This window comes from Cyrtonyx montezumae, unplaced genomic scaffold (assembly GCF_038088225.1).
Source record: "Cyrtonyx montezumae isolate F1298 unplaced genomic scaffold, pur_monq_1.0 scaffold_8, whole genome shotgun sequence".
NCBI lineage: Eukaryota > Metazoa > Chordata > Aves > Galliformes > Odontophoridae > Cyrtonyx > Cyrtonyx montezumae.
The window spans coordinates 7283504-7311474 of NW_027072089.1; the positions used below are offsets into that span (position 1 = coordinate 7283504).

Sequence of the window (27971 nt, forward strand, 5' to 3'; positions counted from 1 at the left end):
TAGCTGTTGATGTCCCTGTTCATTGCAGGGGAGTTGAACTAGATGACCTTTAAAGGTCCCTTCCAACTCAAACAATTCTATGACTTTACAAAATTCATTCAAGTAATGAGAAAATCCGTATCAGGATTAGGTCAAGGACTCTGTAAAGCAATGGTTTGAAGTGTGTTATCCCCTCTACTTTCTTTGAGATTTAGGTTGCCATGCTTTTGCCAGTTGTAAACTTGTTTGATCAAGTACATGAAGCAACACTACATTACTATGGTAACTGCAAAGTAGGAAATCCCAGACATGAGAATTTATGTCACAGGGACCTCCATCCACGACTCTGACTCATTAGGCTGGTAGCAAGGCAGGCACTGTGCATGAAGTTAAAGCACGGTAATGGCAAGTGAGAGCGCACAGACCTCTGTACATAGCATGGCACATTTCACACAGCTATCTGAGCAGATTCATGCCTTAGGTAGACCGGTAAGAGAGAATGAGACTGGGAGAATCTCAGTTAAAAGGTGAAGGACAGCAGTGTTTGCTGCGAGGCGGTACAGGGGAAAAACGAGGCGACAAGGACATCATGCGACGGATGGGCAGAGCTGGGACCGGCGGCCCGGCAGCGCCCGGCCCCGTTGCCATGGCAACGCGGCGGCGGCGTGTAATGGCGGCGGCAGGGAGCGGCGTGCAGCCATGGTGCGGAGTGAGTGTCACACAGAGCTCTCGGACTCCATCCCTCCTTTCCCCACTCCCCACACTTGCTTCCCCTTCCTCACCCCTTTGCCTCAATGTTTATAGTTTTCTCCTGCAAGTTTGTTTCCCCGATTCCCCCTAAATTCGTAGGTTGCTTACAAAATGTCAGGTGTTCACCCCATTCCCTACAGCAGTCCCCAAAACATGTCTCTGAAGCCCCACTGGTTGAGAGATTGATTCTCAGTGCTTTGCAAACGTTGGCTACAGAGCCTAAAGATGTCTCCAATGTGTGAGTGTGCAGATTGTGCAACTGTTTTCTTGCTCACAAATAGCTGTCCCTAGAAGATCTGCCACTACGCACACCATTCTTTTCTGTCATTTCCAGCATGCTTGCAAAGGAAGTTATTAGAAATGCTGATGTTTTTCATATTTTTTCTGTAAATACTGAAGTATTTAATCACGATTATTGCCGTATTTCTATTTTCCCTAATAATTTAAGTGGTTTTAATTGATTTATTGTTGAACAGAAGGTGGTTATTCAGATGCAGCAAAGCTACCCACAATGATTCAAGAAGGGGCATCTTTCCCAACACGCTTCCTATGCAGACAGGATCCCCTCTTGCACCAGTACTATTATCACTGTTAAATAATGCTGTACTTCTGTAAATGTGGCATAAATCTAAATCCAATGAAATTTGGGTGAAAGAAGGGAAACTGAACCCTGCTCATCTGCAAATAATATAACATCAGTGCAAAACCTATTTTGCTCCTTTCCTAAAGGCTGCGGATAGAGGAACTGCACTGACACACACAAATTTGGGCTACACAGGTGCACAGAGCACCCAGCTTTTATCAGCCCAGTTCATGTGAATCCATGCAGCCATTCAAGGACCAGTAATAAAGACAGACAATTTATCATAACCTCTCTGAAAGGAAGAAGCAATGAAAGAATATGTAATAAGTGCATCCCAGGACCAATTGGCTTTCATTGATCTCTGTATTTATGCTTTGTTTTTTTTTTTTTTTTGTTATTTTTCTTCAGAGTCTTTTTGAAAGGCTTGCTACGCTTCTTTAAGCTTTAAAATCTGAGAAAGTGTCTATGCTCATTTGCTAAAAATCCTGTTTTTTAATCAGTACTTCGTTGTAGTTCACTGTTTATCAAGGAGATGAAAATGTTAGTGCTTTTTTTTGTGCAGTGGACTGGAAACGAAGTAATAACATCTACCTCAAGAGTGAGCACTAGTTCTCATAGAATTTTTGTGTCTTCATTATACAGAGCTTTTTCACTTTTAGAAAGATTGCCTGGCAATAAAAACTGCTAAATGAAAATTCTGAAGCCCAGTTTCTAGCATCTTTCAGCCACTGAAACTCTTCTGCTTGCTGCTATTGAACTGCTGGTTCCTATGAAATACCTAGGATTACATTTCATCCCAGCAGAAACGTTTATAAGCATGAATTAGTTATAACTTTGCCTCAAGCAAGGTTTGGGTTACACTTTTATGGAAGATTCAGCAGTTTTCATATGTATCTTTTTAAATGTTACAGGTGGCTTAATTGTGTTTTACAAATTATTTTCACTGTATCAGGTGAGCTGATGTTGCTTGGCACTTATAGCACATTTTCTTTTTGTTATTTGTCCCAAGTATCTATTTATTATGATGGAATAAAAGATTTTAATGATCTTAAAAACAGTTCATAAATCAAGTGGTGGAGATATTTTCCAATGACCTCAACTATTTTTTCAGTCACTGAAGACCTCGTTAGAAGACGTGCAGAACATAATAACTGTGAAATCTTTTCACTGGAAGAAATCTCTTTACATCAGCAGGAAATTGAAAAATTAGAACACCTTGACAAATGGTGTCGAGATTTGAAAATTCTCTATCTTCAGAATAACCTAATTCCAAAAATTGGTAAGCATTTTCTGGATGTGTTTCTTATTAAATGGAATTCCATGTGTAGTAAGAAATATATATATATATATATATATATTTACATATATATATTTAATTTTTATATATATATATATTTACATGTATCTTTTGTATTATTCTTCATGGGAATGTGGAGTGAGTAACTACAGAAAGGTTCTTTCTGACTATTCACCCACAAGCTTTTATTTCCCTTCCATGTTGGCAGATTTCTAAGAAGCTTAGAAATTTGCAGAAGAAATTTAAGTGAAAAAGTTAGTATGAAGATGCAAGTCACTAGAATATAAGTGTAGAACACCTGAATTCGTTAAAATCTCAAATATGAAGGGATATCTGAAAGATCCTTCCCTTGTAATAAAGAGAGACAGTTCAGTGCATACCATGAAGTGCAGTGCCTGAGAACTCCATGCTCATTTTTCAATTCTGTTTTTATATAGCTTTTGTTAAAATGGAAATAATCTTCTTTTATATGTGATAATTGCTTTTGTGCATAAGGACAATTTACAGAGGAGTCTGAATGATCTTTCTAAACCACCATATACAATTTCATATGAGCTATGTTTTGTTCTGCTGTGATACAGTTTTAAGTTTTCTTGCACATGGAATGATCTAACATCTGGCCTGGTCTGGAAAAGCTTAGATTCTACAGATACTTTGTAGAAAGAATAGAGTGGTTCAGTTGGAAGGGACCTTCAAAGTACAACTGCCTGATCTCTCTGGAGCTAACTAAAAGTTAAAGCATATTATTAAAGGCATTATGAAGAATGGAAAACCAGAAGTGTTCAGGAATGATATTAGCATATTTCTTTGAAGTTCTTTAAGAGGCAGAAAAAACAATCTAGAGTTTTAGGGTAAAATTCTGTGCTTATGATTTGGAGGCTAAGATTTTAAATCTTCTCAACTCCAAGCTGCCCTGAAGGGGCTTGTCAGGAAATTCCTAGGGAGTATTTGTATTGATAACATCGGTATTTCTTAGAGTGGAGTAATCTTCTCCCAGAAAGATTTTTTTGAACTGCTTTATGCTGCTCTATCCCATCAAAATTAGACCAAAAAAAGTTGTTTTTCTCTCTGTTATTTTGTGCTTAAGGCACAAGACCTTATCACATTCTTTTGTAATGCTCATATCTCATAGAAACAGTACTGAATTCAAGAAGTAATCCACTGTGAAGTAGACAGCAGTGTGCCTATGCAGAACACACAACAGGTAGTCATTAGTTTCAAGCACACTTCAGTACATCAAAATATGATAGCCATATGTCTTATATTGCCTATGTCAGGATGTGTCTCTTCTCCTAAAGGAAATCCATACAGCACCCAAAAGATCAGACTAGCCTGTTGTTCAGACAGCAAACTGCATGGCATCCATATGCATAGAAGGTAAAACTGCCAAGCTGTATGAATGAGTCCTTGTTCTTTTCTTTTTTATAAACCAGAAGAAAATACAGCGTAACACTGTGCTCCACGCTGCCTCACACATGCATACAGATATTGCAGTTAAAGAAATAGCATAGGAAAAATATACACGAAAATAAACAGCATGAATCCTCGCTGAGGAATTAAATTCAACATCTGTGAATTAGGAAAACACCTTTCCAATGTATTAGTAAGCTAAGTGGAAGAATTCATGCACCAAACTTCTAGGCATCCATGTCTTAGCCAGTTACTGTAGCCTCCCTTAGGAAGAAGACATGTTTTCGAGCCTGATTTAGTTCACTGGTTTTAGACAGCCAATTTAAGACGAGACAAAGTGCACCTTGAATAACCTATTTCTCTTTATCGATTATAGAGGAGCTTAAGAGAAGTAGCTCAGCTACAGACATGATCAGTGTGTGTTAGATGAATCTTCCTCTGCTTGAATTTCCTTGTTTGCCACTGTAGGGCCAGTATTTACAGCAATTAGTCAGCACAACTTGTGAATTGGAGCATGAAGTAAACTTTCTGACTTCACTGGATAGGTTTTCCAGTCAGATCTTCAAAAAATCTGGTGGCTAGGGAATTGAATCATGAGTTAAAGCATATATCTTACATAAGACTTGTGTCTCAGGTTTGTGTGTCACATCTCAGATGGCATTTGCACTTCCCACCGATTTTGGCACTGGTAAAGTTTACTGTTCCCCTATTCCCCATATCTCCTTTGTGTATGCAAAGTAGGAAATGGTAGCCATTCTGACAGAAATAGAAAAGCAGACACTGTGATCCTGCTAATTTCAATAGTTTGTGGTGAAAATAACACATTTTAGTTCATAGATTATAGAATGTTCCTGTCCTTGGCTGAGAGCTGCCTGTTATCTTCTGTTTGGCCTGTGGAAAGAGGAGTCCTGCAGCTTAAATAAATCATTGTATGTATTCCAGTTGTATCACAGTGACACTATGGATAAGTTTGAATCACTGCATTTAATAAAGAGAAGCTTCACTCATTTATTTCTGTCCAATTGTCTTAATCTATCAGGAAATATTCCTGGATATATCATTTACTGTATTTATTCTTTCCTTGGAACAAAGTGATGTAGAACATCTTCTTGTACCCTTTCACTACCGCACATTTTCTATGATTAAATCAACTTTCTAATCCTTTTATCCTCTTAGAACAAACATCAAGCAGTACTGCACTCTTTCAGTGCTTTCCACTCTGAAGAAAGATACATTAGATAATGCGTGAGGTGGAGTTTAGGGTTTACATGATGCTTTTCTGTAAAGAAAGCTTATAGAAAGCTCGTGTAAATCAATTCATGCCAAACTATTATTGTTTTGAATCCAAGAAAGGAATTCTCTCATGTGCCAGTGAAATCTTATGCAGCGTCAGCCACAGAATGCTTTTGACACAATGTGTGATTGTCTCAGGGACAACAAGGCTGTAATCCTTGGTTTTCCACTTCCATTTAGTTGCGGGAGCTGAGCCTCTTTGAAGAAGCATGCAAGTATTTAGGATCTCTTCTGCAATGCAGATCTTAGTTATGTTCCTCTGCAATTAACCTCCAGATCCCAAGCCACTACCTATCTAAATAGTTCTACAACTCTTCCATTATTCAGCCTTACCTCTGTTTGTTGTGAACTTGTGTTGCATGCTAATCCAGTTTCACTCAGTATATGGGCATGGAGCAGCATCAAGCTTTAAAAATATACTGTAGGCAGACATGCAACAGTGATGGACAGTGTAACACAAGCAGAGGACTAGTAAACTTACTAGCTCAGGAACATGAGCTCTGAGGAAGGGAATTGTTAGATATGGTTTTTCTTTTCCCTAAATGCTAATGCATGTGTCAAGGTTGTCTTTTAGGCTTATGGCAGAAAGGCATCTCAGTTTGAAGTTGATTGTCACTGCATTTGCCACTACTTCCATCAGAATGGTGTGTTTGTGTATTCATTATGACACCAGTGACCATAGAAAAGATAATGGCTAACCCATCATTGTGGGCCAACCCACTATTGCTTCCTCAACTGAACATGCATATCTGAAAATCCTAGTTGAAAATGACATTATTCAATTTGTTAATCCCTCCATTATTTGCTAATGGCAGGAATTAAAGCATATCTTTAGTACAGATTTTCCTAAAAAGTTGCCTCAAAAATTCCAGCAGAAAAGGAAGCTTCTTAGACCACATTCTCACCAGAATTAACTCATACTATTTTATGGACAAGGCATTAATTGCAGGATAAGTAACTTTGTATAATGTAAGATAGTAATTCAAGGCTTTATTTCCAAACAGGATACATTCTGCCAACTGTAATATAACATGGATTTATTGATTATTTAAGTTACTTGTATTAGCCCTGTACATAAAAGACCTTTAAAAGTGAATGTCTACTAAGGAAACCAATCTTTTCTATATTTCTGAGTTTAAAACTCTAGATTTATAAAGCTTGACAAAATATAATCCAATCATTCCTGAGTTGCATGATGAATGGAATGTTTCACCATGTATTTTATCCAGTCCTCTTGCATTATATACTTGTATTATAGATTTTATTTTTTTATAAAAAATGTGTTTATAGCCTTCCTTATTTCCTTTTTTTTTAATTTTAATCTATAATTATCATAGAAATTCTGTTTTCATCTTTTTATATGTTAAAATAAAAATCCCTGATAGTATAATACAAATTCACATTTGTTGTTCACATTTTTCTGCTTTATTGTTTGTTTGAAGTTAAGCAAACAAGTAAAATGATAATGCCTTTGAAATGAAGAAACTGAAATAATGGATCTGTGTTTTGTTGCAGAAAATGTGGGCAAGTTAAAGAAGCTAGAATATTTAAATGTTGCTTTAAACAATATTGAAAGAATTGAAAATTTGGAAGGTAAGATGTTTCAGTGAACTACTTTGCTTTTTCTTATTGAAAAACTTGAGACTTAATGTAAGGAAAAGTGGAAGCTATTAATTTTGCCCATCAATAGATGTACTTCGTTGACAATCAGAAGGAGCTGGTTTGTGTGAAGTGTTTCGGTATTTCTTTGTAGCCAGTGCTTCTAACTGCTGAAGTTTTGTCATTGTTGGTTCTTAAATGTGTTTTAACTTGCTCTCTGCATACTCTTTAACCAGTATTGTTAGCTTTGAAAGGTCTATTTAATAATTTATGAAATAGGATGAACCCATACAGGATTGTTACTGCCTCACTGTTAAGATAAGATGATCTGTTTTGCAGCTAATCCAGAGCAAATCAACGTGTTTTTCTGTTTTCTTTTGTTGCTATGCTGTCTGTAAAAAGTGTCTCTTGTTCAGAGTCAGCAGTCAGCTTCACTTCAGCAATCAAAAGTCTCACAGAAGGAGGTTCTACGTTGTACAGAAGTTGCACTGTCTGGAGTATTTTCATCGAGTTTTTCAGATCAATCTTTTTTCTGTCTTTTTACATAAAATCTTATCTATATTTTCTCTGGTTGATCTTTTAGCCTGTCACTATAATTGTTTGTCCAAAGATTTACAATTTCCATGAGCAAATCCTAAGATTTAGAGCTATCCATAGACACATTCTGTATTATTTGAATCATTTCTGACTTCTGACTTACTTCTTTTTTCTTAATTGTCAAGTTGCTGAGTGTATAAAATGTGACAAAAAATAATTTAAAAAAAGCTGTTTTGTTTTGTTTTCTTTTAAATCGTATGCAAGCTGATTCAAGAGAATGGTTTAAATCAAATGGAAAAAATAAACAAATAATTGCTGAAATATGTACTGCATTACTTTTTTTTGGCAATTTGTTGAGAAATTTAAATCTGTTTTCATGCCAATTTTAAGTTCCTCTAGCAGAATGCATTATTTATTACTGTGATTTGTCATTTACTTAGATGCCAGAAACTTTGGGGGCGAGCCTTGCAAAAATTGAGGTTGTTTTAATCCCCTAATAAATCATTTTGCGTTGTTTATGCTCTTTCAGTTCCATTATGCATAGAATACTTGCCAAGTAGACCTGCAGAGAAAAAGAGCTGATTATAATGATGATCACAGAAGTTGAATTTGCTCTTAGCTGAACTTTTTTACTCTTAGAACAAGGTTATGACCTATGGACAGATTATGATAAAAGGAGTAGATGATCAATTCTGGATCCAGATTTCCCAGACCAGTTTGTTAGCAAATTTAGTGTTACTAATTATAATGCATGTTTCTGGTTAACACACTATTTTCTCACCTATTTGTGCAATTTAATCAGTGATAAAATATTCATAACAATAGCTGAGTCCATGAAGTGGAAAACTTCATCTCGACTTGGAGTGGATTTTTAGAAAACATTGTATCAACACTTCGGTAATGTTAGTTAAGATTAACATTGCATGGAAATGAAACCCATATGTGATCTTGCTCTTCTGAAGCAATTAGGCACTCTTTAGCCACGTGGAGAAGACTTAGCTGAGGATGGTACCAGGATGATCAGACTCTTAAAGCTGCAGTTTATCTTATCTGGAAATGAAGCACTTTAGTATATGACTTCTGACCACAAAGTTCTCACAGTCATGAAATCAAGAGTAAGTATGCACATGTATGTTATGAACAAATTGAATGATTTTTTTTTTCTGTATTCAAATAGGCTGTGAAGAGCTGAAAAAGCTTGACCTGACAGCAAATTTCATTGGTGAACTGTCCAGTGTTGAATCCCTAAAATATAATATACATTTGAGTGAACTGTTTCTAGTGGGTAACCCATGTGCTGCATTTGAAGGTTATAGACAATTTGTGGTGGCAACACTTCATCAATTAAAAGTAAGATATTTATTGTTAATTTTATGAACAAATTAATAACCAGATTTGTTGACTCAACATACTAAGCCAAAACAAAATAAATGCTCATAGTAGGAAAAAAAATGAATCTTTTTCTTACTGCGCTTGGGAAAGTGAAGTCTGTTCCAAAGAATTTTTACTAAACCACAGGCATTTCTTAAAGTCATCTGACATTCTCATTGGAGATGCTTTAATGAAGTTCCCAAAAGATAAATACACAGTACAGTTCTGGCTTTTTACTCATTTGTTTTTATACAGACAGTTTTTAAAAAAAATATTATCATGATTTTAGGAAGGCATCAGGTTGTTGGTAATGTACTGACATTATAGACCATACCAACAGTGTAAGGCAACACAAGGATAGAATGTGACGTAAAAATGTACTATACTGCATCTGATGTAAGTAGATATATTGAGATTGAGGTTCTGTGCAGGGACAGATGTAACAATTTCCTATCATTGAAGGAGTCCTCAAATACATTCTCACTTTCCCTTGGAGAAGTACACTTACTTCACTTCAAGTGAGAAGATTCGACTCACTTTGTCAGTAGTAAATGAACACATTAAATCATTTTGTAATAGTTTCCACAAGCTGAATCAAAGTCAGAAAAAAAATGCCAGAAATGGCTGAAGGGATTCTTCTTGCTCCATAGTAATAAGACCAAGTAAAATTCTGAGAAGCTGCAAAAGGCAACTGTCATGCACAGACACGTTTTCAGATCTTAATAGAAATGTACTGTTAATTCTTTTTAATATACTGTTTCTTAAATAGCATTTTGGAGTTTTAAAATGAATATTAAATTAACCTGAATTTATTTACTTGAATATGTTTAAAACGTTTCATGTATTTGTGTGGATTTTTTTTCTCTCTCTGGAAAGTATTTGGATAGTAAAGAAATAGAACGTTCAGAGAGGATTCAAGCACTTCAATACTATCCAGAAGTGAAGCAGAAAATCAGAGAACAGGAACAAGCTTATCTTCTCAAAAGAGCCAAAGAAAAAGAAGAGGCTCAAAGAAGGATGCGTGAAAGAAAGGATAGGAAAGAAAAACAAATGGAAGCTGAGCTGGGACTTGACAGGTACCAGTAAGCAGCAACGGTTTTTAAGTAATCATCTAATCATCATTCTTCTCTTTCTTCATTAATAATTTTGCTCTTCCTCCTGAAATACTTGTTATGTAATTCTACTCAAAGTCTCATGTTTGCCCTTATCACTGATTGTAGTAGGATTCTAGTTATTTATCCTCAAGCATTTTAACCCTACTAAAAATATGATTAATTATAAATGTCATTAATTACTGACCTGTAGATAGTACAAAAAAATTCTGGTCCTGTATCTCCACAGTAAGTTGTCTGGGTGCCAAAATGGTAGTATGATTGGTAGTATAGCTTTTTTCAGGAGGACAGCTGGAAATTATTATTTAAGGTAATACAATTGCTTCAGAGAAAGCTGTTCTTCATCTATAATTTCTTTTGCTTCAAACTTAATAGATATTAAGAATGGAACAGAGTTTGAAGATCTTTCAAGATGTAAAAGACTATGGAGTGTTTACCCCTACACTTCTTCAACCCTATGTTACTATGATTAAGACAGCAGAAGGATTTTTCTCTCTGTTTATCTTTCAGTGTACTTGACCTTCATCTTTAGTCCATTTTTAGTCCAATAGAGTCTGATTTCCATCGTTCATAGAATCAAAGAATCATAGAATGGCTTGGGTTGGAAGGGACCTCAAGTATCAGATATCATCAAGTTCCAATCCCCCTGCCAATGGGAGGGCTCCCGACTGCTAGATCAAGCACTAGATTAGGTTGCCTGGGCCCTACCAAAACTGACCTTGAACACCTCCAAGGATGGGGAATCCACAACCTCTCAGGGCAATGTGTTCCAGCACCTCATCACCCCCTATGAGTGAAAAACTTCCCCCAACATCTAATCTAAATCTTACCTCCTTTGGTTTAAAACCATTCTCCATTGTCCTATCCCTACCTGCCCATGTAAAAAGTTGATTTCCCTCCTGTTTATAGCCTCCTTTTAGATATTGGAAGGCCATAATGAGGTTTCCCTGAAGCCTTCTCTTTGCCAGACTGAACAAGCCCAATTTCTTTATCATATCATCATAGGAGAGGTGTTCCTGCTCTCTAATTGTCTTTGTGGCCTTCCTCTGGACCCTTTCCAAAAGCTTAACATCTTTCCTGTGTTGGATGCATGGGCATAGGAACAATGCTCTAGGTGGGGCCTCACAAAGGCAGAGTAGAGAGGGACAGTCATCTCTCTCTTGCTGCTGCCCACTCCTCTTCTGATGCAGTCCAGGAATCTGTTGGCCTTCCAAGCTGCAAGCAGATACTGCTGGCTCATGTTAAACTTTTCATCTTCCAGGACCCGTAAGTCCTTCTGAACAGGGCTACTCTCAGGGATTTCTTCACCCAGTATATATACGCATCTGGGATTACTCTGACCGAGGTGCAATACCTCACTATGTTAAATCTCATTAGGTTCACAACGGCTTGGCTTTTCTAATCCCATCCCTGCATGTCCAGACAGCATCTCTGTTTAAAGGTTCATAGGTTCATAGGTTCATAGGTTCATAGGTTCATAAGGTTGGAAAGGACCTACAAGATCATCTAGTCCGACCATCCTCCTATCACTATCCCTACCCAACTACTAAATCAAATCCCTCAGCACCTCATCTAAACGCTCTGTATTCTTCCCAGATGACACATCCTTGTTTCCATTGGTTATGGAACTTTATTCTCACAGATCAGAGGTCTATCATAAATATAGTTTTCACTCTGTATAGATAGCTTAGTGCTAGGGGAAAAAGAGACTTATGCTCAAAAATGTCACTTGAAATGTGTACGTAAAAAGTTGCTATCTTATAAATTTCTTATCTACTGCTGCCTGATAGAGAAAATACTTAAGCATGACAGGGACTGAAGATTTTCTTTCACCTGAAGGTTACAAGGGCATCTGACAATTCTGCTGCTGAAATTAACTCTTCTGAACTGTCTTTCAGTATTTTTGGATGGCTTAGCAAAGCTATAGTATCATTTCTTAGTTGTCAGTGAAAATGATTTTGTTGAAGTGTTTTTTTTTTTTTTTTTTGCAAGAAGAGGAGCAGAATAAGTTATCGAAATAATTAGAATATTTTTCTTGGTAAGATTTAATATTCATATTGGGGTAAAAAATATATTATTGCAAGAATTCATTAGATTACTCTTCTTTCTTCAAACAATATTCCATGTGGTTTTTGTGTAGCCCAAAATCCCTACAATACAAAGAAAATCATCAGACAGAAGGAGAAGGGAAACAACAAATGTGGAGAACAGTTGAAGATGATGAAGAATACAGAAGATTTTGGAAGGAGCCAGCACCATATACTCCAGAGTCTAGATTAGAAACTCACAGATATATTGAAGAAAAAAGGAAAGCTGAAGACAATATAAGGTATGTTTTTTTGTTTTAATATATTCTGAGAACTGTCGAAGAACTACTTTTTGAAGGCACAGAGAGGAGGTTGACTGCCTCACACTGATATTGCTTTTACCTGTGCTAATATGCTTTAAAAATGTGAATAAAATATTCCAGATGCTGATTTTGTTTCATTTTCTATTTTTTTCTATTACCCTTTATTTTATTTTCCCTCAAATTGAGTTTTTAAATGTAATTTATATTTCCAGCTCCATTGTTGGTTTTCAGAATTTCCACTGTTTTACCAGCTAACTCATGTTTGATATGTTTGATAATGAATACTCAGGGACACACCTATGAAGTTGCTATCTCTGTAAATAGATGATACTACAAAGCATTTGCTCAGCTTTCAATGATGCTTTTAATGTTCAGCTGGACATCTGACATAACCTCTTCAGTTCCTAAACTAAATTGTATCTTTAAAATCCAGTACCAGCTAATCCTTACCTTCCTGACATCTTCTCCTTTCTGTTTTGCTATGCAAAATAAATTACAAAATCGTGAAATTACAATCTGTTTTTTTTTTTTTACTGTGAAAGTACAATCTGTTTCTTTCTGTTTTGTTTAGAGGGTCAAAAAAGAAAGAGAAGCCTCTTCCAACACTGGTCACTGCAGAAGGAAAAGTTCTGAATGTCAATATGCCTAAGTATGTAAGGAAGCAATGCTATGAAGAATTTAAAGAGGCTATCTTGACAGTTGATTTAAACTGCTATTTTGAGATATGTGACAGTACAAAAATAAGAGAATGGACAAATTATGATATGTAGTATGGTATTTTGAGTGGGGAAAATTACTCCTAAGATTATACTCTGATGCTGGAAAAATAGTTTTCAGTGAGTAAAGTATTGAAGGTTGTTTGATATTTGAAAATTGAAGAATTTATTTTTCTGTATAAAATATAAAACTCCTTACTCTTCTTCCCTTCTACAGTAAGGCTCACTCTCCAACAGCATCTTGATAATAGTGGAAGAAGTTTACCCAAAATATGACTGTTGAATATATATATGTGTATAAGTATAAGGTGAAGCCAGATCACTGAGCATTCTTTGCCATTATGGCTTCAACAGGAAGTTGGCAGTGTATTGGAGAGATGTAATAAAGACTAGACAGATGGTGTTATATGAAGTTTTTGTTTTATTGCATGAGTCTGATGTCCGAAACAATATCCAGGCTTATCTGATGCTGGAAGGTTATCAAGAGGAATGGCTGTATGCTACTTAGAGAAGAAAAATATTTATCTTCTTCATTTTTACTTTTCACCTAGAAAATTTTACCTTTTTGTTTTAATGCATTCTTAAAATTTGGGGTGTAGTAAGAGAAAGATGCATGAATGGAAAACAAAGCTGTTTGGACTGTTTGCAGTATTCTGTTCAAAAATATGCATAAACTAAAAGCTCCATAAGCTTTCTTCCAGTTAGTCTGTGTCACAATAAAGGAGAGAAAGGACTTTAAAAGTACATCTGGCAAATATTTTTATTGCTGAGAGAATACGTGCAAATTGCTAACAGTTTAGCTTTTTTCTATTAGATGAACCCAAAGTATCTGAGGATTCTAATGTCAGTTTCAGTGTTTGATCAGAATGTGTAACTGTAGACTATGTCTCCTTATAGTAGAAGTACAAAAGTGGTATTAAATTTATAACTGATAAGATTTGTCCAAAAATTTTAGATTGAGAACACATAGCTAACAGAATCTACAGTCTTATTTTTAACAAATATGACAAATCTTGTAGAATCAAGGATGTTATCTAAACATTTTTTTAACTTTACAAATGCACATGCAGATATTTATGATACAGGGAACTTAATTCACGTGAAAAAAAACATGCTTTTTTTTTAACAAATTTTGAAGTTAGAATTACTGAGTTTCAGGCTGTTCATGCTTTTCAAGAGCTGATTTTTTATGAAAACATCCATGAAAAAGACATTTTGCCAGCAGAGGTCTCTCTTTCTGCACTGACAGACTGATTTATATTTAACTAACCTTCAACACAATTTTTATTTGTTTCTTGGGGGTCGGATAGGGAGAGTAGTAAGTGAATGTAAGAGTGACTCTAGCTCAAATGTCAGTATGTCAGTAGGTTTTACTACTTATGAGGAAAATTTGAAAATCGTTTCTAAAATGATCATGTGACTTGATCATTTTTGTGTATTTTTATTAACCTAAAATTGCTAGTAATTGAATCTGAAGTGGGTCAGAATGTTTGTCTATTCAACCCAATTTTACTGATTCTAGAAGTGTCTTTTCATTACTATTAGGCTTAATTTCTCTTTGAAAGATGATGAAGAAAACAATCAGTTCATCTTGGATCTTGCTGTTTACAGGTCAGATTTATTATTTAGCTTTCCACTTCATTTTTGTCATGAGTTCTAATACACAGAATTCCAAATATACTCCTTTTTGTAATGGGAATGTCAAGAGGAAAACAATTAATATAGGGGATCATAGAATCAAATCTTGAAACCTCTGTCTAGGAAATGGAGCTGTATAACTCAAAAGACCCTTCAGATTGATTGAATGAGCACTGTGTCTTAATAGTGTTTTTTTTATTTATGTCTTCTGCAGTCTACAGACAAGCTTCCTCCAACACTTGTCCTTTTTACTCACATAAAAGTCTTTCCATTCATTTATTGGCAGAATAGAATTGTAGGAAATTGTATTTTTTGTCAGTTTTCTGGCCCTAGAAGGGCTCTATTACACTTCAGGTCTTTCTAGTTATATTCTTCTTGAAACAAGGTAGGATATCCTTGTCCATAGTGCTTACTGGAAAGAATCCATGGTTTATGCTATTTCCTAAACTATGACAGAGCATTCTCTGGAAGAAATTTGGCTGAAACAGATCAAAATATGAGAAGGGAACCTTGTAACTCTTTTGTAGTGTATACTATATACTATATATATGTACTATATGTAAGTACTAAGTGGCTTTAGTTGTGTCAAAAAGGGGTTAGAAAGCCACAAGATTATTTACCTCTAACGGGAACTTGTTAGAGTTTGAATTAGAATTCACATCAGGTGTTCTTCCCTTTAAGCTTGTTAATTTCCTTTAGAACAAGCACACTCATGTTTTTCTGAATTATAAGAACTAGGTTTTTTGGAGCCTTACAAATTCTGTTCACGTGCGATAAAATGTTGGATATTGTTTAATAGTCTGTACTCTTCTGTAAGGAATGCAAACTAAAAATGTTGAAAATTTCACCTTAGAAGTAACATTATAAATGAGTGAAAATAGGAAATATGTTCTCATACTTTCACTAGCTGGACACAGGAACAAGAGTTTGCTTCACATGATGGAGAGCAGATGTTATAGTGGAGCTTATACAGGTCACAGTCTTTTTTTGCCAATATGTAAATGCAAAACTACCATTTTCTGGAAATATGAAGTATTTGCTTTCAGTTGATGTAAAAAGGGTCCCTTTATTAAAAATATACCACTTACCACTAGTAGCAAAAATATTTCTACAATTTTAAATAGCAAGTAAGCAAATTTTCATATTAATGTAAAGCAGTAAACTATCAGAAAAACACACACACAAAAAAACCCCTCACTTTCCACAAAGATTTTGCAATGCTATAGACATACAACAGCTGTACTGAAAGACTGATGTTGTGGACTTGGTAGAGTTTAGGCACTTTTTTATGTGACGTTCTGTGAGCACATAGGAAGACTACATCTTCCAAAAACAATTCCACCAAATCCAAGTAATATTTCATTTAACTTAATAACTAAAGTTTAATTTTGTACTCTAGAAGCTGTCAAGTTATTTCTACAGGGTTAAATAATTGGAAGTGCTTATTTAGTGAATGGTGTGGTAAAAATTATTAATTTATATGTATTTCATTTTGAAGGCATCTGGACACTTCTCTTCTTGATGTTGATGTCCAGCCAACTTACATACGAGTAATGGTGAAAGGAAAGGTTAGGTTTTTCATATTAAATTCGTGTCAAATCAGTGCTTGGTGTTTACCATGGTTATTCAGTGTACTCTGTAATTGACTTCCAGAAATCGTCAACTTGTGTGCACCTATGCAGAAAAATGGTTCTTTCATACTTGCATTATTTTGAAGTATGTATAAACTATGGAAGTCTTAACCAGAAGAGGTGCAAAGCCTGCAATGAAATTCCATTCTCTCTCTCTCTCCTCATTTTTTATTCCCATTATAGTGTACCATAAATCACTTACGAGAGCTTATTTGTTGCCCTAAGCTACTATTTAGCAATTTCACAATCTGGAATTTATAGCTGACTGAAACAAATGGATGTGTATTCCTTTGAAGGAGTGTTTAAAACATCATTTTACTTTTCTCCTTTCTCAGTGGTTGTAATTTTATCATCAATTTTTTGCAAAATTTGAAATACTTAAATGGTAAACTAAAGTCTGTGTTTATGACTTTACCAACTACATAAATAAAATTTCAGAATTAATTTAAAAAAACAGACAGGATGAACTTTCCTGTTTAATTGCTAATATATGTCAAGCATCATTTTATAACATTTTTTTAGAGATGTCACTTGAGAAATGACAGCAATTCAGGAATATACATATAACTATTTGTGCTAGTAAAAGCTGTTTAGCATGTTAATCTATTATTAGGATTAGTAATACTATATTTAAAGTGAGAGGATTAAGACATCTACTGCTGTAAAAATCAAAGAATGTGATAGTTCTGTTTATGGGTGTGCCTTATCCAGGTCAATAAATAAATTAATAAATAAAAGATATTTTAGCATTTTATACTTTAACTCAGTGTTTTCTCACAGACATTCCAGCTTGTGCTCCCTGAGGAAGTGAAGCCAGATAGCAGCTCTGCTAAAAGATCTCAAACAACTGGTCATTTAGTTGTCAGCATGCCAAAGGTATGTAAAATAATCTAAGTTGGCATCACAGAAAGGTATTTAAAATGTGAGTACACTGGGAATGTTTCTGAGTTGCAGGTAACAACGAGCTAGCTAGAGTTATTCAGGATATATTTTCCAAACAAGGAACATTCCAGAATGACAATTTAATCATAGAGCCAAAGTGTGATTTAGAATTCCTGTAAAGAACCCTTAAGAAAATCATTATTAATAGAACTCTTTCCTGTATTTTCAACATGCAGCTTTTTTTATATGAAAATATCCTGTACAAAATCTGTCATGTTCTGAAGCCATGTTTGAAGAAGTATTTTTAAAAGAACTGAAAATAAGAAATCCTTTTTTATCTGTGTGAGATAAGAAAACCAAATGAATTTTTCAAAATTTGTGTGGCCCACGTATGTATGAAAATTACTTTTTTGGGATACAAATCCTTTTCAAATGTTCTCTATCCAAACAAATCATATTAATAGGAAGAGAATGTATTCTAAGAAAGTAATATAATGAATAAAGTTTGGGAGTACCTGTAAGGCCATTGCAAGCATTTCTTCCAGAACATTATGTTTGAAGTTAATAACAACAATATTTGATAGCACTAATTTTATATCATAAACTTGATACAAATTCTTTATTTCAAGATGAGAGGAAGGACAGAACAGTTCATGCAACTTCTTTTCTGTTTGTATTAGTGATTAAGAAAAACCTAATGATTATATTGCACTATATTTAACATTTCTGTTCCTTATAAATAACTAGTCTCAGAATTAATTTCTTTCTAACTAGATATAAAACCTAGCACATTACATAGGTAACTGAAATTTTTAAAATACTAATAAACTGTAAAGTAGACTTAGACAGAAGACTTCTTGCAATGCTATCCAGAAAAGATCTCTAACAGAAAGCTAACTGAATTCAGTGTTTTTTTCTTGCTTTAGTGAGTTTCTGATTAGGTTGCTAAACATTTCACTGTACATCTTCCAGCCTGTTAATATTTTCCTAGCCTTTAAATTGAAAAATGAAACCTCTAATTGCCTCTCTGACGGTCTTCCATACCATGGATGCTCTAAATAGTAAATTCTACATAAAGCAGAAGAAAGTAAATCATTTTCACCTAGTCTGGAAACACTTTTCTTAAATGTACTACTTATTACACAGCAAATGAATGCAGAATGGATGTTAGAAATTTCTAAGGCACTGTCTTTGAACAGTTTTTGGATGGTCATCGAAACAAAGCTGAAGGACTCAAGATTCAATGAAATGTTAAAGTGACACTTTTCAAGTGTGATGTTCATCCTGAAATAATCTTAAGTGTCCAAACAGATTTTGTATGAGCAGGGAGTTGATAGCAGGTACAATGCAGGTGTGCATGCTTTGTTTTCTGGGAAAAATATTTTTGTTTTTAAACTTTGAACCTCTATACTCTGTGTCATCATTGCAAATTATGCAGGGAAGTTAACTTTAACCAAAAATTGTCATATTCAATCACCAGTTTTGTAAAATGCCATCAGTAGATTATACCAGTAGCACATTAATTACTGTTTGAGAAACAGCAACAAAAATCAGTGTTATTAGCAAACATTTTTTATTTGGTATTCTGATATATTCGGTATAATGCTTCATGTTTTAAAATTTAACTTTGACAGCTTTTTATAGTGTAGGCATTCAAAATCATTTGATGACTTAAACATCATTGAGAATTAGTTATCTTAATGTGAAAATAGAAGCATATATATCACACATGTCAGTGTAAGAATTTTCTGATGAAACTGCACAAAATTCTCACTCAGCTAGGTGTGGAAAATGCAGTAATATGTCATTGCCATCCAGAGCACTCGGAGAGAGATAAACAGCTGTGGAAACCTACAAATCAGTTCTTCCTTCAGAATAAATGTGTTTCAGATAAACTCTTTTACTCAATGGAATTCACGTTGCAGGAGAAGAAAGCCATTGTAGGAAAAAATTGTAGGCTGAAAAGATGACTCAGCTTAAAAATATTGTTTTCACAAATTCCTTCTCTTTTCTGAAAAAATATGCCAGATTCTGTTTAACACATCCATTTTTAGAGTTATCTGCTAATGTTCTTAAATGACCTCTATTTTCTGGTTTCTGAATAATCTAAATATTAACAATAGTTTCATAGAATCAATTCCAGAAAGCTTCAGCTGTATTCACTTAGACTTTCTTCCTGCATATCACAGACTTCAAATTTCTGTCATTTAACTTTCTTTTGAGCCCAAAATCTTAATCTTGAGCCAAAGTTTAACCTCTGTCAGTTCTGTTTTCCATATTAGTTAGGCTGGCTTCCTTGACTTCTCTGTGATATCAACATGCAATCACTGTCTTGGTGAATCTCACGTACCATAGTTGCATGTTGTTTCAAAACAACAAAGAAAATTAGACAGTGTCACCTGATCTTTTTTCTTAAAAAAGGGGAGGAGGAAATCTTCTGAGTGAGAGAGCTTTTGAGTAAAAAAAAAAAGATGATCTAGTACAAAATCCTAACCCTTCTCTTACTTGACAAAATTTTATCCTGTCAAGGAAACCTTTTCTGTTGATTGCAGGACCAGTGATTTTCCTTATTTTCCTTGACAATATGTTTAGAGGGTGAACTAAGGAACATTAGTGTCAGAGAAATCAAAGGAAAGCACTGTAGGTGCCCGTGTGAAGTAAAGGAAGGTTCAAAGAAAAGAATTTCCTTTCACCAGGGTATATACAGAATCAGAAGGGATCTGCCTCTTGGCAATGCATCTCAGAAACAAATTATAGAAGCTATAGAATTATAGGTCTGTCTTATTTCTTACACAATTTGGAGCAAAGACTTTAAGAGGTCTGGAACAGAACACTTTCGAGTCAATTTTACTAGAAACTATTAGATAAAATGAACTATTTGTTTAATTCTGTTATAGTTCTGTTGTAGTTCCTGTTCTTCCATTCAAGTGCTTAAGGGATCCTCCTCCTACGATGTTGTTAAGAAAGGAGAGAGATATTTTTTCACCATGAGAAATGAAATACGTTCCTTCCAAAAAATGGTGATGGACATGTTTTCTTTGAGGAAGGGAATTCACTTAGGCTTCAGTCTTGAAATTCCATTTTGGCAAAGTAGCTGAAAGACTCCGCAGTCACACTTCTTTTTATAATGAGAAGTCCAGAAAGCAGCAGATTTTTGATAAAAATTTCTGAACTAACATAGACATTAAGACTCAAATACAAGCAGGAGACACATCAAGAAAAAGCTCATGAGTTACAGAGAATATTAATGTGAATTATTCACATGGTACTAAAAAAGACAACATATACTTAATATATATATCTGCATATATTTAAACATTTAAATATAAATATATACACACTCATATATATATTTGAACAAGACTCTGTTTAGATCATTTGGTTAAATGGCATTATATATGTTTCATCCTCAGTGAAAACTTTTAAAATCTGACAGAAGGACAGAATGTCACAAGAGAAAATTTATTCACATCCTCTTAATATTTCATTTGCTGACAGATAATTTAAATACTTTTGAGCATAAATACCAGCTTTTGTGGGACTTATTTTTCTGTCTATTTTTATTTTAGGTTAAAGAAGTAATCCTGGCTAAGCAAAAATTATCAACTTCAGTCAAACCTTCCAACAGCAACTCAGTGCAGAAAAGTACAAGGTAATTCCTTTTTTTTTTTTTTTAGGTTAGTTTTAATTTTTGTACATTAGTAATTCAATTGCCAGAGTATTTGCACCTTACTGAGTATCTTAATGTTGAAAGTACAAAAATATTGATTTGTATACATTACAACTGTATATAAAATCCTTAGACTAATGGCCTGTCTGGTGCTGTTTATAAAATGATCTTCTCCAATTGCAAAGCCAAAAAAGCACTTATTTCTGTAGATCAGTTTTGTTCCATCAACTCATTCAAATTATTGAAGTAGTGCACCTAAACCTATACCACTTACTGGGAGTTGTCTCTGCAAAACTCCTTGCTGTGTAGCCTCTCAAAAACTTTTAGAAAAAAATGGTTTTGAATCTGTCTCATGAATGTATTTGCTCCCTGATAGAGTATACACATTGAGCTACTGCATTAAGTAGTTCCAAAAAGCAATTCTGCAAGGTTTGGGTTTTCTTGGGGTGCATGAAAAGGATCATTGCCAGCAAATCAAAAGAGATTCTCCTCCCCCTCTCCTCTGCCCTGATGAGTACACATCTGGAGCACTGTTTCCAGTTCTGGTCTCCTCAGTTCTAGAAAAACAAGGAATTCCCGGAGAGGGTCCAGTGGATTAGAAATTAGATGTTTCTTCTTTACATCTGTGATCTCTCTTCTAAATGGATTCTTCCAAACAGCAAATGAACTGGCAACTAGTGGGTTGCTACTATATATTTCCTTGGAACTCTTTGTGTACCTTTAGCTTTGGCTACAAAGGATGTGACTGAAAAGTAATAATGAAATGGGCCATATATCCAGCCAAGTGGTGAACTAGAGGTACTCCATGGCAAAGTGCAGATTTGTTCAATTTCAGAAACCTTTTCAATTTCAGGAGCCTTTTAAGTAATCCTTAAAATATTTACTGAAGACTTTGAAGGAAAAAACAATTTTTACTGTAAAATATTGCAGGACCACAAATCACAAAAGAAGTGGGAAAGAGGCATTCTGAATTACAGCTCTTACTAAAAATACTAAGTTTTGACCTCTTAATTTGAAAAAGTGCTGACAAGCCAGATGTTAAAAACTTGCTGAATAGTTGTCTCGTAGATTACACAGGAATATTCATTACAGTGATTACACTTGACAACTACAGATGTCTTTGCTAAATTCTGTCATACATAATCTGCTGAACTATAATATAGTGCTTTAAATCTTAACTCGTTAGCTGTATTAGATGATGATGTTTATTACTTCTGCCACATTCTGTGACTGTATGCAAAACTTTATTTCAAACCTTCCAAGAGATAAGTTACCTTAGCAGGAATTTGGTTTCTTGATTTATTATACTTACAGAGCATCTACTAATAAAGCAGCTGCATCTGTCAGGCTTAACTGTTATTGGCCTCAGAATTCATTTATGAGGAAAAGAAGCTAAGTTTGCCATTGTTACATAGGTGAAATTTATACATAGGTAGGAACTGACTTTATAAAGTTATACTGGAAACTTAAGAGTAACAGTTGCGTAAACTTAATGATTCTTTGCCCATACACTCAGCTTTAGACTGTTCCTCCTATATCATACTGGAAAAGAAATTAAAAAAGAAAAAGAAAATGGGAAATGTCTCTAAATGTTAATATACATTGTTGATGTTTGACATGGAAGGCAGCTAGGCACCATTCAGCCATTCCCTGACTCCTAAGACGGAGAGAACTGGAAACAAAATAGAACTCATGGGTTGAGATAAAAGCTATTACTAAGACAGAAAGAGAAAATGGAAACAAAAAATGCATTCTAATTTGAATCCTTGAAATAATCTTTCCAAGTGTAGGACTTCTCCTTTCCACAAATCTTTCCCAGCGCACCTCTGCAGTTTACAGAAGAGATGTGACAAATTGGAAAGGAGAGAATTTAATGTTGCAAAAAGGAATACCTTAGAACAAAATGAATAATTTCCAAACTGGAAAGGTGAAGTAAGAGGAGGCTAGAAGTTCCTTGAAGCTGTAGACAGAGTAACCTGAAGGAACTGCAAGAGGATTTATGCAGTTTTTCAAAACCCAAATTCACCTTCATTTCTGTTCCGAAACCAAGAATGAACATAGAATTATAGAATCATTCAGGTTGGAAAAGACCTTAAAGATCATCGAGTCCAACCACGACCAAACCATACTGCCCTATCTAACAACCCACCACTAAATCATGTCGCTGGGCACCACATCTAAACTGTTTTTAAACACATCTGGGGATGGTGACTCAACCAGCTCCCTGGGGAGCCTATTCCAGTGCTTAACAATGCTTTCTGTAAAGAAGTGTTTCCTGATATCCAACCTAAACTTACCCTGACACAACTTAAGGCCATTTCCCCTCATCCTGTCACCTGTCACCAATGAGAAGAGACCAACCCTGCTCTGCTGTAAGCACCTTTAACATTTTAACCTTTTAACTAACAGACAGGTAAGCACAACTGAAACGTGGCCTACACAAAAGATGAATAAATGTGTGGAAAGATCACAACTGGCAAATCAGTTATCAGTTCTACTGAGATATCATGGGAACATTCTACAGAGAATTGATCTCAGATGTGCAGAAATAATATTTTCAGGCTACATAGTTAGATATCTTTTATGAAGATACAGATAATTATTGCTCTCAAAGCAAGTTACATTGCCTGAAATAGTGGAAAACATAGTAATGGTAGTTCAGTTGACTTTTTAAACAGAAAGTAGATCAGGTCTGACTAAGCAACATTTTAAAAAGGCTTTTTTTCACTGTTAAGCATAAAGTGTAGATTGAATTGCATTCTCATGGAGGCACAGCACTAATCAAAATATAGAGGATAAACCTCTATCATTTGACTAACACAAAAGAAAAAAAGGTGGGGTGCTAAGAAGCAATTTGAAAATTAATTTGCTCACACAAACTAATTATCCATACCTTAAATTATTAAAAATGCTATTCAGTTAGCTCTTGATCACTGAAATCTAAAATCATCTCAAGATGTCCATATGTGACAAGGATAAAGGACTGACAGCATAGGTATACTTTACAGTGTTTTTATAATGTTTCAGAACTTTGTAAACGAGGTCTTAACAGTTTGTTAGAATAAAGTGTTTTCAGTGTAAGCTTCTCTGATGTTTATACATGACTCAGCTTTTACTAACAAATTTAGCAATGCTTTTTATTTTTCTGGGACAATTAAGGAGTAAAAATGTGATCTAAGATGGATTTGCATATTGAACATATTGGAGCATGTTTCTTACTGACAGACAAGGTCAGTTTGATATTTGGTGTCTTTAAGTGATTGTGAAAACAAAGGTGAGGGACAGAACAGTGAAGCTGACACTTGGATGCTAGTATTGGCTCTCCAAAGCTGTTGGTCATACCTTGTAAATATCATTGGAAAAACTGTTGCAAGAAAGAAAACTTTCAAGCAAATATCAGATTGTGTTTTCTGGAGCACAAGTATGAAAAATCTTTGGCAATTCAAACTTTTATTGAAATTTGGAAGTTGAAACCAGAAAATGTAACTGTCAAACCATTAAAATATCAAATATTGGAATTAAGAATGGTGTGAACAAAAGTGTAAATTATAAAAATAAAAAGATCAAATCATCAGACTTGTACTCTGTCACACTCCAGATTGATCAGCAGGCTGCTATAGTCATGCAAAATTGAAGGACTGTCATTTTTTTTTTAATTGTGAAAAAAAAAAACACACAAAAAACCACGTTTTTAAAACGTCTTTCAACTATGTTGAGATGATAGAAAAAAAATTTTTCTTAGGGAAAGAAATGCCAGAAAAAAAATAAAGCACTTAATTCAATATTACTTATTTTATATGATGATCTAATAATCTTTAGACCATCATTCTCCTCTGAGTAGGGACCACTCAGCAGCAGATATCAGTGCCTGAAACTGAAATCATTTGCAAACATTGAGGATTCTAGATATGATGAAGTTGGTCCTGCATGAGCTATTTTACCACTGCTTTTGAAAAAGCATTAGCAACAAGAATATTTTTTACTCTGCTGGAAAAAATAATATTCAGATGATCTAAAACTCATTCTTTCTCCCACATAGGTAGTCATGACATCCTCAATAGTCATACTATATTTCAGGCATATTTCAGCAGTGACAACAATGACATGAGACAGAAGCCATGTTCTGGATGGCCACAAAGATATTTAAAATGCAGTATGCAGGCTCTTGTCCATAGCTGATGAAAATTCATAGCTATGGTGATGACTATGTAGAAAAATAGTATTTTGTAGCTGAGTTTGCCCTGTCAAATAGTGATATTGTGCTCTTTGCATCTGTTGTAGTTTCTGTGGAAATAAATAGGAAACAATAATTTTGGAGTGACTTGCGCATGCATCATAGATGCACTGACTTCAGCATAATTAAGTCTTGTAATTGTCCATACATTTCTATCATGATAGCTGAGAGAGTATGATGAGGTGTAGTAAACAAGTACAGAATACCTGTCCTTTGTTTGACTCTGTCTTTCCTATTGTTGTTGCTAAAAGATAATTCTAGATAATATCTGCTGGTTGTATTTTAAGAATGACTGGTGACTAGCTTGTTGATGTGGACTGTTACTTATGATACTCAAGGTTAATTAGTTTTTGGTGTATTGAAATCTATTCTGCTTCTAAGCAATGAATTATTCAAAATCCATAGTATTGATTGTATTTTCATGACTAGCAATTTGTACAGTTTTAGAACAAATGCAAAATAACAATACTAATTACAATACGTCAAATAAAGGTAAATCTTTTCTACCATGTGACTGAAGCACATGCTGAGGTTGATTAATTTTAACATTTATACTTCTTTACTTTTTTTTGAGATGCTTAAAATTAGTGAGTCACCATTATTGATTATGTTAATATTCCAGACAGAGTGTGTTCTTTTTGGATTCCCCCAGTGGCTACTTATAAAATCCTTCAAGGTGACAGCACTTTTCACAAATTGCAGAGGAAACAGAAATGTTTCTTAACTCAAAGGGATGAACATTTTCTGGAATGCTGCCACAAAACGAATCCACTTTTGTGTCATTCAACTGTGTAGTATAGTTAAAAGTCTAACCTCATAAATGAAAGAACATTCAGAGTAAAGAAATAAATTTTCTTATATCTTTCTTCATAACAGATTTTCTTACTAGCTTTTGGTTTCATCACCTGTGGGAAAAGGTTATTCTGATCATTAAGGTGTGGGCTTCTCCAGGCATTTCCTGCCCAGCAAAATGAGTAAATAATTCCCTTAAAACAAGAAAATTCTAGTGGTGTAAGGCTGAAAGAGGTGGGTAGGCTGACTACTGCCTCCTCTGTTAGTCACATTTTCCTTAGCACTAGCATAGGTGAAGAAACCTGCCTCTTCATTTCTCCATAATTTGGGGAGAGATACAACACATGGGCATGAGCTGGGAGACCAATGAATAAGCACTGGCTGACTTTGGAAGCTTCTTGACAAAACTCTTACTTTTGTAATAACTAAAGATGGTGTTTTTCTTTCTTTCTTTCTCTTTCTTTCTTTCTTCCTTTCTTCCTTTCTTCCTTTCTTCCTTCCTTTCTTCCTTTCTTCTTTTCTTCCTTTCTTCCTTTTTCTTTCTTTCCTTCTTTCTTTCTTTCTTGCTGTAAAAAGTTGCAAATTACTTGACAACAGGCTATATTTTTTCTGTTCAAAAAATTTAATGTCTTAGAAAACAAACAAGCAACAACAAAAAGAGTTTTTTTAATGCTGTATGACAAAGTATACTTCAAATCTTCGATCATCATGTGGTGTTCACAGAACCACAGAATTGTAGGGCTTGGAAGGGACCTCTAGAGATCGTCGAGTCCAACCCCCCTGCCAAAGCAGCTCCCTAGCCCAGGTTGCACAGGTAGGCATCCAAGCAGGTCTTAAATATCTCCAGAGAAGGAGACTCCACCACCTCTCTGTGCAGCCTGTGCCAGTGCTCCATCACTGCACTGTGAAGGTTCTCTTAATAACTGGACTGTACACACATCTCTAAATGTGATCTAAAAGACCTTCTTTAATAGCGTCTGAATCTGGAGATTCTTTTATACTTTTAGCCTTTCTTCTATTATCTCTTTTTTTCATAACACAAACATTGTTAGTATTTACACTAAAAAAACCCCTACAAATTAGCTGATATAAGCACACAAATTAGTACAATTACATTTTCTGTCTAAATAAAGGAGTATTTCTGCTTTCCAAAGATGAATCTGTCATCTTCTAATTAATAATCACTTAGTGTGATAACAATAAAAAGAAAGATGAAAGAGCAATTATGCTTGTAAAATCCTGTCTTACATCAGAAGCCAATCATTTATAATATGACACCAACAATCTTCATGTCTTCATGTCAGCAAATTATGGATGCCAAAAAATTAACTATCAGTGTTTATTCTTGGTAAGATAGAGATAATGTTGTAAAAGATGTGAAGATTTTGTTGTATTTTGTAGTAGTTTACACTGAGTTATTGTAGTGAAGAATTTTCAAGTAATAAGAACTCTTAATCCTCATTTATTTGGACTCAGTAGCAACTCTCACTCTGAAGACAATGAGTTTATAAATGGATATTCAAAACAGTGCTGTTATTTTTGACACTGAAATGAAGGGTTTTTTTGTTTGTTTTTTCCATTTGTTTTCCTCTTGTTTCAGGAGCAGACAAGTTGAGAAATTAGAAGTGGATCCTAGTAAATATTCATTCCCAGATGTGACAAAGATAATCCCAGAAAAGGAACGAATTGGACAGGGACCTATTAAGCTACATCCAGAGAAGATTACAGAGACAATGGAAAGTTATGTTGATTTTGAAAATAATGAAGTGCCTCCCTTAATTTGAAATGTTCTTAATTAGTCACTCCGTTTGTAGTCTGTATACCTGAGTTGTTTTCATGATCCTATGTGTAGAGTAAGTATTATATAGCTGAAATTGGAAATTACATTACAATTCTTACCATAAACTTCATGATACCTCTGTATTCTGGTATATTTTCTGTAAGTATTCTGCTCATGTATATATATTTTTCTTTTCTAGGTTGTTTACTCTGTAAAGCCCAAATGAGAGTGGGAACCATTTGAGTCACATACTGTAATTTTTTTTTTCCAAAGAATTTAGTATTTAACTTAAAAGATGACTTATTAGTAAAAAACAAGACAAGTCAAGAATTATGTTTATTCTGACT

General features: G+C 34.7%; 1 protein-coding gene across 1 annotated transcript; it reads left to right on the top strand.

Annotated features, from left to right (window-relative positions):
• The first annotated feature begins 620 nt into the window (after positions 1–620).
• Positions 621–27767, top strand: DNAAF11 (dynein axonemal assembly factor 11). Its single transcript, XM_065752404.1, has 12 exons — positions 621–688; positions 2424–2591; positions 6828–6905; positions 8626–8798; positions 9696–9895; positions 12072–12260; positions 12853–12930; positions 14543–14608; positions 16134–16203; positions 17047–17142; positions 20718–20800; positions 27445–27767. The coding sequence occupies exons 1-12, from the start codon at positions 679–681 to the stop codon at positions 27626–27628; spliced, it is 1395 nt and encodes a 464-aa protein (XP_065608476.1). The 5' UTR covers positions 621–678; the 3' UTR covers positions 27629–27767.
• Positions 27768–27971: the final 204 nt, after the last annotated feature.

Coding starts and splice junctions, on each gene's coding strand:
- DNAAF11 (XM_065752404.1), top strand. Junction 2,592..6,827: donor TAACCTAATTCCAAAAATTG/GTAAGCATTTTC, acceptor GTTTTGTTGCAG/AAAATGTGGGCAAGTTAAAG. Junction 12,931..14,542: donor CTGAATGTCAATATGCCTAA/GTATGTAAGGAA, acceptor CATTACTATTAG/GCTTAATTTCTCTTTGAAAG.